This window comes from Achroia grisella, unplaced genomic scaffold, assembly GCF_030625045.1.
Source record: "Achroia grisella isolate CSIRO2021 unplaced genomic scaffold, CSIRO_AGI_Agris_v1 utg1186, whole genome shotgun sequence".
Taxonomy (NCBI): Eukaryota; Metazoa; Arthropoda; class Insecta; order Lepidoptera; family Pyralidae; genus Achroia; species Achroia grisella.
The window spans coordinates 512,851-530,737 of record NW_026712592.1 but is presented as its reverse complement, the minus strand read 5'-3'; the positions used below and the strand labels follow the sequence as shown (position 1 = coordinate 530,737).

At 29.3% G+C, this 17,887-nt stretch overlaps 2 protein-coding genes across 5 annotated transcripts in view; one reads left to right on the top strand and one right to left on the bottom strand.

Annotated features, from left to right (window-relative positions):
• Positions 1–17,887, top strand: part of LOC131853563 (small conductance calcium-activated potassium channel protein) — a 188,505-nt gene that overhangs the window by 11,967 nt on the left and 158,651 nt on the right. The gene's annotated exons all lie outside the window — the stretch shown is intronic.
• Positions 13,094–17,257, bottom strand: LOC131854485 (uncharacterized). The gene is made up of 2 exons (XM_059205614.1): positions 14,496–17,257; positions 13,094–13,250 (listed from the first exon to the last, which is right to left on the bottom strand). The coding sequence occupies exons 1-2, from the start codon at positions 17,255–17,257 to the stop codon at positions 13,094–13,096; spliced, it is 2,919 nt and encodes a 972-aa protein (XP_059061597.1).

The window sequence follows — 17,887 nt, the reverse complement described above, 5'->3', positions numbered from 1 at the left end:
TACTTCTACTCTAAATATAATTATATTAATACTTAAATATTGGAGTTCTTCTGAATATGCTGAAGTGGTAAATGTAGACGTTACGTCACTTATTCATAACTTTTTGGCTTGATACATTTCACCTGTGACATAGTATTTAATACAAAAATATAGGTATGTAGTTTCGGTCAATCTTTCTTTAAAAAGCTGGTGATTGCGCTAATGAAATCGCGGTTAGAAACTAGTGTAACGATGTATTGTGACCGTCGCTATCTACTTATTGAAAGGGCACCATGCTAACACAGTAGTCGATATACCGAGGTTTGATCAATACTTGTATTATTTACTTGTCGGGCGGTCACTTATCCATTTTATGAAGGTTTTTTCGTTTGTCAGGAATAAACATAAAAAACCTTCATAAAATGGATCCAAATATTATTGAATTTTATGAAGTTTTTATAAAGGTTTGTTCTCCAGAACCAAATATGTATATTTAAAATAAAGAAATGAGGCAGTACTCTAATTATTCATTGTATAATAAATTGGTAATATTAATAATAATTCTAATTAAAAAAAAATAGTACAATATTATAAAAATTAATACATTCGCATAATATTGTACTTACTATTTTATGCAAAACATGTATTCTACCAGTAAATAAACTAAACCTAAAGGTATATAGAAAATTTCAATATAAATTTTAATCAATAAATATGAAATAAAACAAGAAATAAGTGAAATATTTATTATGATTATTAGATATTATGAAACATTGTACTGTGAAACTTCGAATTATATGGTGTTTTGTGTTTTGAGGACTATGTTTAATAATACTACATCATCATAAGCACAGTCATGATCTATATATTAATATTATATCCAAATTGGAATACATTGCTAATTAATAATAGGTACTAGGAAATCTGTATTTATTGATCATGTATATGTATGTATTTCGCACATGTTTCATATAAGTTTAGGTCAAAATGCAAACATTAGTCCCCCTTGTTACAGTGACTATATAAACTACCCAACTTAATAAAGCGTATTTTATGACCAGCAATTTTGGCTTAATGGCCTGGTACAATTGAATAGATTGTGCCTGTTGACTTTGAGAAGTCGGTAATCTTAAATTAAGAGCTAAGAAGGGATTATTGGGATTTCTCTTGTCTTCTGTAAGTTGTATTTTAAAATAAAGTCTACTTTAATTAAGAGATGATAATTAGTTTAGTAATTCTCAAGCTTACTGATATTATTAACCTGAAATTGAGTTTATTTATTAGTTTATCCATTTGTTACTTTTTGACGCTTTAACGACATATCTAATTAATATGGTACTTATTAATTGAAATAGATACCGACATAGATTAACTTTTATTTAAATTGATACGCAGAGACTCAAGTTTGTAAATAATTGTTGTAACTTTGCATTCTTAAATTGAAGTTGTGTGAATTTAAATTACCAACTAGCATTAATTTATTAGAGTCAAAATATTAAATACATAATAAGATTAATCAGTCCTAATGATTGAAGCAGACCAGTCCCTGCCAGCATCTCTCATTCACGAATATGACGCTTAATTATATTAAAAGAAATTCAGACTGCCTTAATTATTACAAAATATAAAGTTATTGTTCAACTATCACGTTTATTACATATTTTTAATCTTAGTTTCTGTGTTCTAATTTCAAATTTAAATAACAAATATAATGTATGTATGATCACAAATAAGATGTAACTATACTATGAAATTTCAATTTAAATATACTATATAGTTATTTAAATATTGAAATATATCTGCATCTAGCACCGAAAAATAAGCAAATTTATGATATTTTGTACATAAAACCTTAAAAGTGTAAAGATGAAATGAATGTATAATGTCTACCTGGATTATAAATTCATGTCGTCCGACCAAAATTGTTAAAAATTTAATATAGTTAAGGTTTATATTCGTATTACCTATGTTATATACAAAGTTATAAAAGTTATACTCAGGTTGACTATTTAATCAATATTTTGTATTAAATATTAATAAAGGCAGAGCTACATTTCAATTATGTTTCCTTCGTCTAACATAGGTACAAGAATTTTTATTCATTGTTTTTTTTTTGTTTCCATTTTAAGTTACTAATACACGGTATCTTTGACAAACTAAAAGGAATTTGATATTTTATTTTTTAATTAATAGGATCCGCTCGGGTTCAATATCGTGTCCTGATTGGTATAGATTTCGTTTTAAACAAAATGTTCTTTTATGTGATCTTAAATAACTGTAATTAAAAATTACGCAGGGAGATATTCCATCATTCTCATTAATTTAATTCACAGTTTGATTATTCCGCGGATCTTCGGCTTTGACTATTCTTAAAGCACGAGTATGTTAAAAATATTTATTACACTGAAAACAAAATTCTGTGGTCCCTATAATACTCCGCGTGCTTATCATGGAAACAGTAGGTAAAGCATACTTTTATTATAAGCATCTCATGTCCTACAGAGAGACAAAAATGGGTATAGATTTTCATCACGAACCAAAGTTCATATAGTTTTCAACCTATTATATAGGTAGGCTTTTAGGAGTCGGGTAAATAAAATAGTAATTATTAATAAAAATTGCTATGTAACTATTTATAAAATGTCAGAAACTGGATAATTAGTAAAAATCTGTATAATATCTTTTTTACAATATCTTAGTACTTCAACTTCAACCTTTTCCATTTAATATTCATGAACTCCACGACATAATGAAGTCCTCAGCGAGTGCCTAATAATAAAATATTAGTCGTTTTTTGGAAATTTGCTTAAAATTTTATCGTTGAATACGTGAGTGGAATCAAGAAGATAATTAAAGAAATACCGAATAAGCCATGACGGACAGTGTCTTGAAACTAATTCCCTTTATAATTTCAATACTTCTCTTACGACTTCAATAAAACATGTTCATATCAACAATATGATGACATATCCACACAAACTACATTTTAAAAAGTCTATCTCGCTCTCGCTTGATGTAATTGTGTTCAAATACTTAACCTAGACTATTTGTTAAAATATTCATCATAATACTTATATGTATAGTACAATAGTAGGTAGGTACTTTTTATACTATTTGTATCCCACACACTAATCATGACACACTGAGTGGGTTGCTGTTTCCTTTTACTTTTACGTCATGCTGCATTGATTGTTATGATGTCATAAGTTAATAGTACCATTAGTTAATACACAGGTTCATGTGTACTTGTACGGATGTTTCAGCTTATCATATAAATGTAGAATTGAATATGGTTACAAAAACTTAACTTCTCTGTGTAGTGATAAAATAATAAAATTGTTGGTTTATACTCCTCTCCATTTTCCAGACATCGCAAGAGCACAACGTATATATTTCATAAATACGTGATATATGAAAAAATATCGAGAACTCTTTTACTTTTTAGCGATAGCTACATTAAATGAAATTATAGTCATACCATCTCATTACATAATGGTTACCGTAAGCTAATAACAACATGTGTTCTAGTAGTTAGAAACTAATTGATTTGTTATTTTTATACAGGGCATTATGCAGAATACTTAAATTGTAGTCTATATATGTATAATCTATTGTTATTCATCGTATCTTTCTATATTTAATTTGACAATAGTGACTAACATCAACAGCTATTTATTACTTGCACTTATTTTTATTTTCCGATACCATTAAGTATCTAGAAGAATATGAAATTTAAGTATAATATTTTAAACAAAAATGTGTTCTTTAAAAACTGTCAAGTTAACTATATATTAGGCAGCATAAATTATTTATACAAATACTATATATAAACATAACCGAATTGGAAGAAATTAATCTAAATAATGCAGTGGTATCTGTTTCAGTATTCCACTAAATATTGTATATATAGATAAATGGTGTACAGTAAATCAATCAGGACTTCGAGTCAGATAATATAAGATCATCAATGTTTTACGAGCGCAGTGTTCTTGTTGGTCGATCCAGTTCACACAAATGGGAAACTATGGCTATTTAATATGATCATAAAACAAAAATAGATTTAGATAATATTTAGATATGGGAAGAAAATTTATTAGGAGTCAAGAGTAATAAGCAGGAAAGATTTTGAATCACATTGGTAGCTCAATGTGATTCAAAATCTTTCCATATTTTTCTTATAAATATACAAATAGCGAAAATCTTCTAAATACCGAGAACAATAAGTAGCTTATCAAAACACTTTTCTTGACATTTAAGAACTTAATTACCTAACTTTACTAATTTCACAAGTTTTTATTTCTTTGGTGGATAATATGTATTGCTGATGTACGTTTCTTTATACACATTTTTTATTAATTTATGAAACAATTTATGTATTTTTCTATTCTATAATAAAATTATTAAAAAATTTTATTTAATGTTAAATAAAAAAAATATTTTTGTAATATTTATACTTCCTTTTCTCACCAGTCCACCTTGTGCATAAAATCCGCAATCGTATAAAAAAAGAAGTCTGGACGTGTCAAGTTAGTACTAAATTCAGTATGAAGATTTTTATATTTTTCCTTTTAGCTATTTATTTTGTGATCATCAAAGAGTGTGAGGTTGACCAAATTATAATAGTCTACCTTTACGAATCCATAAAAATGAAATATTTGGATAATAAATAGGCTATATCACTTACGAGATAAGTTTAAGGGCACATAATATGTTATTATTTCTGGCGCTATTTCAGTTTTATGGGATACTTAAACTACGAAAATAAAGACATACCTAATAGCATAAGGTCTGCTATAATTTTTATTTATGAATAATTTAATTTGGCTTACATATTAATAAAATATGTCCTATATTTAGTTAGTAGTGCATAGTAATTTCTACAGTTTCGAATAAATATTCATGTTCATCAGTTGAATCACTTTTATCACAATGAGAATGTACATATGTAGTGTTTTTTTCTATGGCATATACGAGTATAGGCGAATAAGTGATATTAGTTATACTAAATAAAAATATACCCTTAAGTTTCTAATGATTGTTAATTTATTGCCTAAAAATAGTAATAACACTGTTGTATAGATACGAAAAGAGATATTAAATAATAAATCTCCTCCATTTTAAAATTATATGATACCATTCCATAACATTGTAATATGATACAGAAGTCATTGTATAATACTGAAAACGTTGGAGCACGAAATAGGCAGATTTAATGAAAATATATTTTTATGATCTTACCTAAGTACATATTACATTGAGTAGGCTGCGTCGTTGTAACCAGTGATATTTAAATGACCTTTCACGCACTGATGACTTTACAGAAAGTACAAACAGAGTAGAATTTATTACCTAACTGATACGAATAGCTTGTGTTTGTCCATTCAATGTCATTATGAATGTAAATACAGGTTAATTTAAAAGAAAAATATTTGTTATTTACAATTAATTGTAAATTGTACTCTTGCAAAAACTATATACTGGTATATATTTTTAATTATATTCTTAGTAGGGATAGTAAAAATTATATGATCTTCATAAGAGACAAAAATGTTCTATATAGTATAAAATTTAGCTAATTGTTTTTCTATTTAAATAAAATGACAAATAATCTTATAAACAGCCCATATAATGGGAAGTGGCAATCATCACCTACGTGCATTGACAGCACCAGATTGGTGGAAATGGTATAACGATCTTGGAAATACAAAGCACTACCTACTTATATTATAAGTATGAACCCAGTTAAACTTTGACGAAAAGGCATAATAATGACTATAAAATCAATACCCAATACAAAAGCCGTCGCTTTTTAGCTTAACTTTATTTACGGAAGGAGAAATAATGGCAGCGAATGGCGTGAGATAAAATTTCGGACGACTATAAAGCTGAACGTTCATTTCGCTGGGATTACTAACGAAGAGGATTTTAAAATTTTTAGCCTGTTTTATTCTAATACTTACGACGACTACTACTCACGACTTCATTTGCTTTTTTAAAATAAAATATAGCGTATGTTCGTCCTTGTGACGTTTGTTTTTTCATGTTTTCCATTCAGAACCAGTCACCTGATAAGTGGACACATTTTTGCGTTTATGCATGTAGTTATGTGATTTCCATATTATACATACCTGTGCCAATACAAGGTCGTTAGTGAAATTAAAAAGAAAATATTTACTTTTACATATTTCATACAAATATTCACTATATACTTTAATTGTAAACATTTTCTCCAATTTCATCGTATTAGCTTGAAATAGAGTATATTTTATATACTAGCGACTTTCTTTTCATGCTTTATTTTAGTAACTTTTTAAACATATAATTTACTAAAACAAGAGTTTAAAATAACAACATGATTGAAAAAATGTAAATAATTTATGATTTACTTTTGGTTGCCTGGAATTGTGAACGTATTATTTTCAACAGAGATTAGTTTGATTTATAGTTCAATGTTAAATATTCTGTTTTTTGTTTGCTCCAATTTCTTTTGTATACAGGTAATACAAGGTTCTACTGATATAATCCAATCACTGTAGGTCGTGATCGTGATCCCTTTTTTCACGTACGAGTACCTACTTGAAAATAAAATACGCAATTTTCTGCTTATTTTGCCAGATAAAAGGTTGTTCAAAAATCTTACTAGATATTTTAGCTTTAGGAAAGGTCAGAAATATATTTTACGAATAGATAATGTTTACAATAAAATAACGATTAAAATACTTGTTTGTTTTAATAAGGGTATAATTATCTACAAACTAAACCTTTTAAAAACCTTTGAAGATAATATTATTTGTTATTTTTTAGATCTGATACAAAACGATGAGTGTTATAATATTGACGTGTACGATTATGTGGGCGTCTGCGTTTATCTGTGGCATCGTAACTTCTACACATATGAACCGAATATGCTGTATCTTGTTTAAATTTATAACTACTAATTACTTATTCTATAATGATTTTATAGTCAACAAACAATTATTATGTCAATATTAGTCTGTAAAAACGTACGTATAATTTTGCATTCATTAAATTAAAGTTTAGATTGTTACATATTCTGCAAACAAATACCACGAACTTAATATCAGACAGTAATCACGTGCTCCGTTAATATTATAAATTTAATTAAATAATTTGTAACATGATAATTGTCAATATATGTCAAGCTTCTCACAAGGTACAATACAAGTAGGTATGGCAATTACATGAACTGATAATTGAAGTAGGTACTCCATAGCAAGGATATTTGAAACCGATTGGAACTGTAATTGACTTATACGTAATATGAAGTTAATATATCTATTCTTGTCTACAAAATTAGTAGACAAAATATATTATATATTGTTATATATATATGTTTATGTCTGCCTAAACTTTTATCTCATATTTCAGACTATTTTAGAGATGAAACATAGCTTATATTTGTCTTCGTGATACAATCTATCTTGATTTCAAATATAATTAAGATCTGTTCAGTCGTGAAGCAAACATTCTTTCACAATTATAATATTAGTATAAATGAAATAATAAATGTCAAACAATGAACTTTCTATGGATATATATTATTTAGTGTACACTAAATAACTGTGAAAACTTGCCAAGAAGTTAATTGTATTCAAATGTGAAAAATATTCCTAATTGCCAATGCTAAAATGAGCGTCCAAAATAATAATTTCCTATAATATATCATTTATGAGCAAACTGAAACACTAAACTAACAACTGGACTAAAACATATTACAATATAATTTCATTGGAGATAATCTCGTTTGCAAGATATTGTTATACAAATAAAGGGAGTGGGTCAATTTCATTTACAACAAAGTGTTTAAGCCGTTATGGTATTGGCGCTAAGATTAGATTAACTGTTATGCATCTAGAGGTGTATGTGTATGTTTATGGTAAATAAGTTGATTCTAAAATGCAATTTAGTATTATAATTCCTCATTTTGTATAAAAAAAACGCTTTTTAAGCGCATCTCCTAAAATAGATAGTAAAGGCGACTTAATCTTCATAGTCGCCTATTGTTCCTACCTATGTTAGAAGATTACCTTTAGAATAAAATAACGAAGGTTTGGCATTCACGGGCTTTTGGATAAAAATATTTTATTTTATTACTTCAAATTGAAATCAAAGTAGAACAACACATGTGTGCCATCTAATTGTTTTCAATGTAGATAAGTCGCGATTAAATAGGAAAATAGTTAAACAATAAAATGTAAGACATTTATTTAACACAGTAGACAGTAAAATAGGTATTTACAGTGGCCTTACTGCAACACTTCTACATGTAAACTCTAGTAATAAAAAACGAGTTTATGGTGATAGTCAGAAAATATATAAAAAAAATAAATTAGTGCTACATATTAAATTTTAATTTTAATACTTCTAGAATATATTAAATCTTTAATATTTATTACTTATTTATTATTAATGATTAGGTTGATGTTGCAAGTGCAATCATTAGTTGCCAAATGCCTAATGCGCTCACTAATGGTTTATAATTATTCTAGTAGTATATGTACTCCACATACAACGTCTGTATTAATCTGTAATCGTCAAGAGATTTGTATATACTACTGTTATATATTATTATATGAGACGACCCTACAGTATGAGTAATAAAATATTTTTTTATTTTTCACATTTTCTTCTGACTACTAATATACGGTATATTGTCGATATAGTACTTTGGAACTTATGGTATCGATACTAAACAATTTGTGGAAATATTTTTAAATACATATCCATATAATGAAACACATACAAATGCTGTATTATGCGAGAATCGAATCAATGACTATCAGTAGTAATGTCGTGTGCTCAACCACTAGATCACCGAGGCCGTTAGTATATAGAAATAAAAGTTAAAACTATTGTAATAAATTACTTTTACAATTATTACTATTTAGTTCGTGAGTTATTGTTACCCTTTGCTGGGTTCCATTGACCGTATTAAATTAAACGAGTTCCCTCCTCGTGTAATAGATGGAAGCGGATGGATAGTTTGTTGTGGTTTATTGAATCAGTTCACCGCATATCAACTATGTTTTAAGTTAAATAAATTGTTACACTTTTGTTTATTAGTTTATTTATTTATAAAATATTCGAATATAGTGTACAGTCTCTACAGGGTTTAGAATATATTAGAATAATTTGATTTAATTCAGCCGCCAAGCTTGTGTTTTCTTTTGTGTATTTCACATATCGTCTACAAATTATTTAGGCAGTTTCTAGTTTCTGAGATAGGTATAGGTCTATACCTATGTCGTAATGTCACTATAACTATATCACACCTATGTGTGATATAGTTATAGTGACATTACGACATACTATATATCTATGTATAGGCACCGCAATGGAGGTGTCGCAGAATAACATGATATCTATTGTGTATATTAGTCGACGGTTACAACTTACCATTCGGTGTACCAGCTTACTCAGCATTGCAATTATATAAAAAAAATACACAGTGTTATGTTCAGGATAATAATTATTATTGTTACTTTATAGTAACATTATCCAAAGTAATACGGAGAAATAGCACATACTAAAAGGGTTTTGAGATATACAGTATTAAACTAAATAAATTATTCAAAACTTTTGGATTTTAACGAGTCTCAGTCTATAAATACACTATAACATTAACATTATTGCTATCAGGTGGGAGTACTAAAGTAGAGATTATCTGTTTATATTTGAAATAATAATCGAACCATTTAGAGTGCATTAGTTCTAACTATTAATTTGGTGAAATTCACCAGAGGTTGACTTTTCTCATTTACATCAACCACCAATCAGCTCACTTTGTAGTATACAGTATATATATATAGTGCAAATGCAAGGTATGGAAACATATTATCTTAATCTCTTAATACTAAAAAGTGTTACCTAAAAATAAGTTAGTTTACAGAAACTAAAATTAAACATAGAATATCTGTAACAAAAATGTATGCGCATAAATAGTGAAAAAATACCCGTTTAAGTGGCTAACCGAATTCAACGGCTCGAATAAAGAATATACCTGCATAAAAGGTGACCTACATATATGAATAGATGATTTTTAGTTAATTTTATAAATCGAAAGAATATGATTCCTACATGCAGCTTAACTTTACTAAAACTACAAAAAATTCTAGCCCGTGGCATTAACCAACGGGCTCCAACTACTGCCGCCGACAGATGCAAAGCAAAGAGAAGTTTACTAAGCTCGCTGCATCTGTAGCTTTGTTTTTGAATACATACACCTACATGTACACTACTAGAGATAATTAACTATCAATCAACGATAGTGTTTCGATTGAAGGATGATTCATTCACCATGATAGTAAAATTAGATAGTACGAAGGCATAACATCTTATTTACCGGAATAGCAACTCATGAGGGGTACCGCGGGCGTCAAATAACAGGTCGTAGTATATATCACGTAGGGATATTTAGCCGATTTGTTATTCTAATTAGTAAAAAAATAGTATTAATATCTAAATAATAGTGCATTGTAATTTTCGCAATTGAAACTGTCAAATATAGATTTTTTACTAGTAAAACTATTTACTTTTTGCTGTTGATTCAGTGGTAAAAATTCGACCATAATTAATTTCAATTTGAAGTTTCTACCTATATTGTAAAGACCATAGGTAAATAATATTAATCATCCACAATATGATAAAACTTAAATAAGCAAAGGAGTACAATTCGACATGTAATACACAAGAATTTACATAATAAATTCATATGTAGGTATTACATGTCGAATTTTAAATTAAAAATTAAATATTTTCATATTATTATGATGAAATCTCCTGTTTATATAAATCCACTCTTTGTTTCATTATTATAATTAAAAAACCCATGCAACGTGAAATAATTATATCTCCATTAAACATTGTGTCAGTTTCTTTGCGGATGTTATTAATATGAGTTGATTGAAATCTGTAAAAAATGTTCATCGGAAATGTTTACTTATACCTAAATGTATGCATTTTGATAAATAAATAAATAGCTTTAATTAAAATTACCAATACATGCACCGTGTGATGATCCTGTATCTATAAATACAGTTTCAAACTCATTAAATTTCTTGAGATCAAATAAGTACATTCAAGATTATACAGGTTTCATTACCTGCCGTAATTTCAAACTTTTTAATCATTTAAGTTCCCTTATACAATGTGGATACATTGAAAACTTGGTATTTTATGGCAGAGTTTCTTAAAAGAAGATTTATTTTGCTCCACACGTTTTGCCCATGCTTGTTTTCATTAATTTGTTATAGGCTCTGTTTAATATGTAGACGGGGAATATGATCCTCAATCTATGGTTTGGCCCCGTTTTTAAGTTAATTAGTAAAATATATTGTAGTTGCCTTATAGAAGTACTCATTGTAAGATGACATATAGGCCAAAAGTCGACTTTTTAAAAATGGACCTTATAGGGAGTATGCCCTTCTATGTTCCATCAGGAACATTATTAAACTAGTGTAAAACAAAAAGTTACGAACGCTGAGTATGTTTGTTGGTAAACATTTACATTTAGAAGAATATCTGCTCGATACGTGGGCAATCTCATGATATTAATTTATTTTATGACACCAACAACGCTTAATTTATTTTCCTGTCTTGAAAGCTTATGAGAAAACCTACTTTATTATGATCGTAACGATGAAATCACATATAATGTACAAAAAAAAAATATTATAGGTATTATATCATATTCGTAAAATATAACATGAGAAAATAAAAGTAACATAACAATGACTGATTGTAATAGGATATGCGAATATCACTACCCTTCATCCCTGAGATGACTGAAGTGACTACTACAGAAATAAACTACGTTATATTGTAAGAAAAAGATAACTAACGATAACCCATGTACCCGCGGTATCACTCACATTAAATTTATGGCCTTAGTTATTCTGAATTATAAGCTATGTAACTGTAAAGTTTCTTCAAAATCTGATGAGTAGTTTTTGGGCGAAAGAGTAACAAACATCCATCCATACATTTATCAATTCATACTCAAAAACTTTCGCATTTATATAGTAGTAAAATAAGCTGATATATCATATGTTACATTTACTAAATCAATGCACCAGTTGGCAAATTGCCCAAAACTATATCATGTGTTACGAGTCCATTTATTTTAAATACTCATTGACTTGTGAGTGAGTTTTGTTTAAAATACAGAATGAATGCACATGCAATCGGCATGTGCCATTCTACCTTTAAAACTGTTTATACACTACTGTAACATCAAGGGCAAAACAAGAGTAGTATAAAGTAGCGGCCGGCTATAAGTCCACTAGCGCTGATCCATTATCGTTCCGCGTTCGTTTAGACCATTTTAAAGTTATACCAGACGTCGTTATTACCATTACGATATATGAATTTATTTATTCATAATCATTTATAGAGCAAATAAGAAAATTGTTGTTAATATAATCTAATTTACTATTTTCATGGGAAATTCAGAAATTTGTCACTTGAATGTACATGTATTGGGGAGTATTATGGATTTCTCAGTTGGTTATTATGGTGATTGTAATAAAACTAGGTAATTGTGGATAAATGAAATTAATTTGCTTCCGTATATTGTGAAAAGATCAAATGCAATGAAAAAACAAAAGAAGAACAGTGACAGGAACATTAAAGAGTATATGGCTATAAAAAAAGTATTAACAAGGAGGTTTTAATCTCCAACATGCCCCCGGGCGTTGAAAGCCTTGACTTTCAACCATCTTCAGACTCAAGAAGTGGACGAGATATATGTGAGAATGACTTGCAGACAATTCCAGTATCTGTCTTGATATCAGCAACTAGACTAATTGCGTCCTCCTGCTTCAATGATAATTAACCGTCTCAACTTCTACTTAAATAACGGAAGATTGTCCTCTCATCTCTCATCTTAGGACAATGACCACCTTGAAAATATCGGTGATTGTTCGCCATATAATGCCTTACTACAATTCTGATACAATACTCCAACGGGATAAAATAATGTTGACATAGTTGCTTAATTCTTTGGAATCGCTTCTAATGATGATGAGCATCTTGTATGTAGCTTGGCGCCAGCAATGATGTCAAAACATCCGTTGATGGAATGTGTTAGCGGTTTCTAATCTTCTGGGTCTGATGCTGTCAGAGTGGGCAGTCGATAATTCAATACGTCCTTGACTTGAACCAAAACAGTGTTGAGCTCTTCATAAGCTAAATGACAATTTCCCAACACTCTTTTCAATTTAAATTTTGATTTTACGCCCGATTCCCAGAGACTACAATATAATAAAAGCCGGTATTAAATGAAATATTAAATCCTCATTGGCTGCACTGTAAATCAAAGAATTGCAGATGTTCTTCAAAAAATTTTGATAAATAATATGTCCCCTTAAATGAAGTACAATTGTCGGAATATATGAACATATCATGTGGATTTCCCTGTGGATTTCATACTAGATGTAAATTTACGTAAACCTAGTAATAATTGTACTCGTCACTTCCTACCTTACTAAATGATTCATTTTCTAAATGAATGGTATTAGTTAACATATACTTTTACAAGCCTACAGACACGGTACTGACGAGTAGCTACAGTGAATGGATTTGCTTAATCCAAACCAACAGTTTTAAAAGGGAAAATTCCAGATGAAATCCGAAATTAACTATAAATAAATAGGTATACTTATTACTCATAAAAGGAGATATTGTTTTACCCTTCGTACGAATATATAGTACAACACATTAATGAAGGCAGTTTGTAAATCTATTAGTGGACTGTATAATAACATTAGGTGCTTTTGTTATATTTAAAATTTTTATTTATTTATTTAAGACGACGCATTAATTCTAAACATTAACAATGGATACTTTTTATGCAAAATCATTAATTTTATTAATCATATATTTGTCTAAATAATATAATATATCTAATAGTATTGCTTAACTATAATTAAAGTTAAAATTAATGCTCTTTTAATTTACTATTACTTTACTAACAGTTTTATTCATAAGTAAATTCTAAGATAAAGGTAGCAGTAAATTATAACCTTAGAAAATATTAAATTGGATATTAAAATTATGTTGACAGTTTTAAACATTGATGTGGAATAATATTTCAACCTTACCACATTTGTCAACACTATAAACATATAAACAAGAATCATAAAATTATAGAATTTAATAAAAATATGCAATTCAATAAACTTATATGAATCATACACGAGTACACGATATGTCGTGGTATTTGCATATTATTTAGAGCAAACAAATTATAATTAAACTCAATCCAGATATGACCAATATCTGGTGATATTTGCTCATCCCAGGTGATCCTGAGTTTTAACAATAATTTTATTATATTAACACAAGGAGAGAGTAAACCTAAGGAATTAAATATCTGCGCGATTATAAACAAAATATCATAATTTGTATGTCCTTTAGGATCCAACTTCACTATACAAAAATATAATACGTCCAAGCTAAATAGTAAAAGGCTGTATAAACCTGGTTGCCAACCGAACCTTAAAGTCTTACTTGACTCATCAGTCATACCGATATTTAAATTAACTAGAGTGTCATTAAAATCACATGGAATTGGATTACTATATTTCCATTTCCGTAAATTAATGACTGCTGAAAGAAGTGCAGAGCTGACCTGCTCACGAATTTGCTTAACCTCACCAATATCATCCCCACCAGTGAGCATGTCAGCGACATTGAAATCACGAATAATTATGTCACAGATTTTATCATCTTTACACTCTAAATCAATATATAACTGATACAACTTAAAAGGCTTAAATGGGTCGCCATGCAATAAAGTTGATTGTATGCATCTATATTCGGGATGTATAATAATTTGCCTGTACATATTCTCTAAACATAGATCTATGATGTATTTATATTGCTTAAACCAAAGAGATATAGACCTAAGATCTTTCTGTATAGTAGGACCGACATATTGTAAATTATTATAAGAAATACTTAATGAAGTAGGACTACTTTCACGCAGAACTCTATGACAAGGAAAATAATATTGTACAGAATCCGAATTGTTATTAAAACATTTGGTCATATGACCTAAAGATTCATATTCTGATATGAAATCAGTGTACATTATTTTAAATATAGGTTTATTCACTTTCTTATGCTCTATTGAAAAACTATATTTAGCTCGCTGAAATGAATCGCTTAACATGATAGAGTTTTGTTTCAGTGGTATGCTTTCACAAAATCGACCATCTTTCAAACGAGTAATATTTTTAATAAAACGTTCTTCACATAACTTTTCTTCAACGGAATAATTAGATGACTGGGGACAGACTTGTTCGAACTGACAGAACTGCGTTAATTGAGTTGGAGTCTCATCGTGTATAGAAGAAAAATTACATTTTATATTATGTGAAGACGACGATTTGTAGCCACAGTTTATTGGGCCTGAAACCACCCAACCAAGTTTGGTTTCATGAAGTATCGGCTTATCAATACCTAATTTCAATTGCTGTAAACCTATTAAATCCCAAAATATATCAGCGCCGAGTATTAAGTCGACAGCAGATGGAGAATGAAATTTGGGATCAGCTAAATGAATGTTAGATGGCAATTTTAAATCCGTCAAATTTATTTGACTTGAAGGCACGTTATCGGTAATTGATGGCAAAATGTAACAATTAATATTAACCGAGAAACTATTATTCAATGACTTCATTGATACTCGACACATTTTGCCTACGTGCGACGATACATTATTAATGCCTATTACTGACTTATTTACATTAATTGTAGACAAATTTAACTGACTGTACATTTTCTCTGTCATTAAACATGAAGTGCTACCACTATCGAGTACTGCTCGAGCAACATGCTCGCGGTTATGAATATCATACACCTTAACTAATGCAGTCGATAGTAGGACCTCTTGGCCGCCTCTATTCATATCAGCAACATTAGCTGACAAAGAAATCGGAATATTAGACTCATCGCGTATCCTAACAACAGGTCGCGAAGTTTCTGAAGTTGAACATACATCAGAATGAAGAGTCTCATTATTTAAAACCGATTTAAGGTCGACCACATGAACGAGAGTATTATGTTTACGTTTGCAAACTTTACAGCCAGGTTTCTTACAATGATTGGCAAAATGACCTTTACGGAAGCAATTGTAACAAACCTTATAATTTGGTAATAACTGAAAACGTTCATTGTTACTTAATGATAAAAATTGATGACAATTACCTAAACTATGATCACCATTGCATTTAGGACAAACCATTGGAACTATATTATTATTTTGTACAGAGACCATTGACTTACACTTTGACGTAGGTTTAATATATTGAGATGGCTGATTACTAGTACTAACATTACGCGACAACTCAAGACTCTCTAATAAATCCGCACGATTACGCAAGAAGGTAATAAAATCATTAAAGGTAATAGGTTTATTTTTATCTAAGTTACTTTTGAGCTCTTCCCATTCACGATATGATTTTGAATCTAATTTATGAATCACAATATGAATGAGTAAAGTATCCCAGTGTTTAACTGGCTCTCCTAGAGACTCCAAAGCACGGAGGTTTTTATTAACCTGATCTACTACCCGTTTTAACACTGTTGATGACTCCTTTGTGACCGGCTCTATATTAAATAAAGCACTAACATGATTCTGTAATAACAAGCGTTTGTTATCGAACCGTTCACATAAGAGCTGCCAAGCTATCTCATAGTTCTTTGAAGAGAATTCAAATGATTGTATTACAACCGCAGCGGTACCTTCCAATGACGCTCTCAGGTAATGAAACTTGTTAATTGGATCAATATCATCATTGGAATGTATTAGACTTGTAAATGTGTCACGGAACTCAATCCAGGTATCATACGATCCGTTGTACTTTTTTATTTCAATAATAGGAAGACGGACGGGTTTACAATTATTACCAGATCGAGAACACTTTTCACTATTTACGTTCAAATGTTGGTCATGTGTACTACTAAAATCAAACTGTATTTTCTGTCCTAATGCAAGCAATTTATAATACTGAGATTCAAATTCAGTCCTTTCAGAAATTTGTAAATCACTGTTTTCGACAATACATTCTAACTGCAATTGTACTTCATCGAATTGGTCATATAATAATTCAATCTTACCAATCCGTAACTGCAATTCATTGACATCAGTGGGACTCATTGATGAAACATCTAATGAATTTAAGTATGTCGAAAATGATGTTAAACGCCCCTTGAAACTACCACGCTTCCTAATTAATCCCTTTTCATCGGTCATTCTGGGAGTCGTGTCGCAAAAATATAAACACACTAATAATAAAATATCAAATTAAGAGTGTTGGGTATAAACTATAATACTCACACACTGTTTGGTATAGACCCAAGCGATACTCCTTGCAGAATATGGTGGAAAACGTGACTGCAACGGCAGCGACAATTTCTTGTAATTTGGAAAACTCCTTTTCTTAATAAATTGTAATTAATTCAATAAATTCTTACATCCGGCTTCGATCTTGGACCATGTTGGGGAGTATTATGGATTTCTCAGTTGGTTATTATGGTGATTGTAATAAAACTAGGTAATTGTGGATAAATGAAATTAATTTGCTTCCGTATATTGTGAAAAGATCAAATGCAATGAAAAAACAAAAGAAGAACAGTGACAGGAACATTAAAGAGTATATGGCTATAAAAAAAGTATTAACAAGGAGGTTTTAATCTCCAACAACATGTATTGAATTATTTCAGTAAAAGTGATTTATTATTATTATAAATTATATGTTTACAATTTATAGAATAGAATACTCTTAAACATACAGTATTCTCTTTACGTACGTGCATAAAATACCATATGATGAGATGTGGACTTTTCATATTTGTATAAAAGTCGAGTTCATATATATAACAT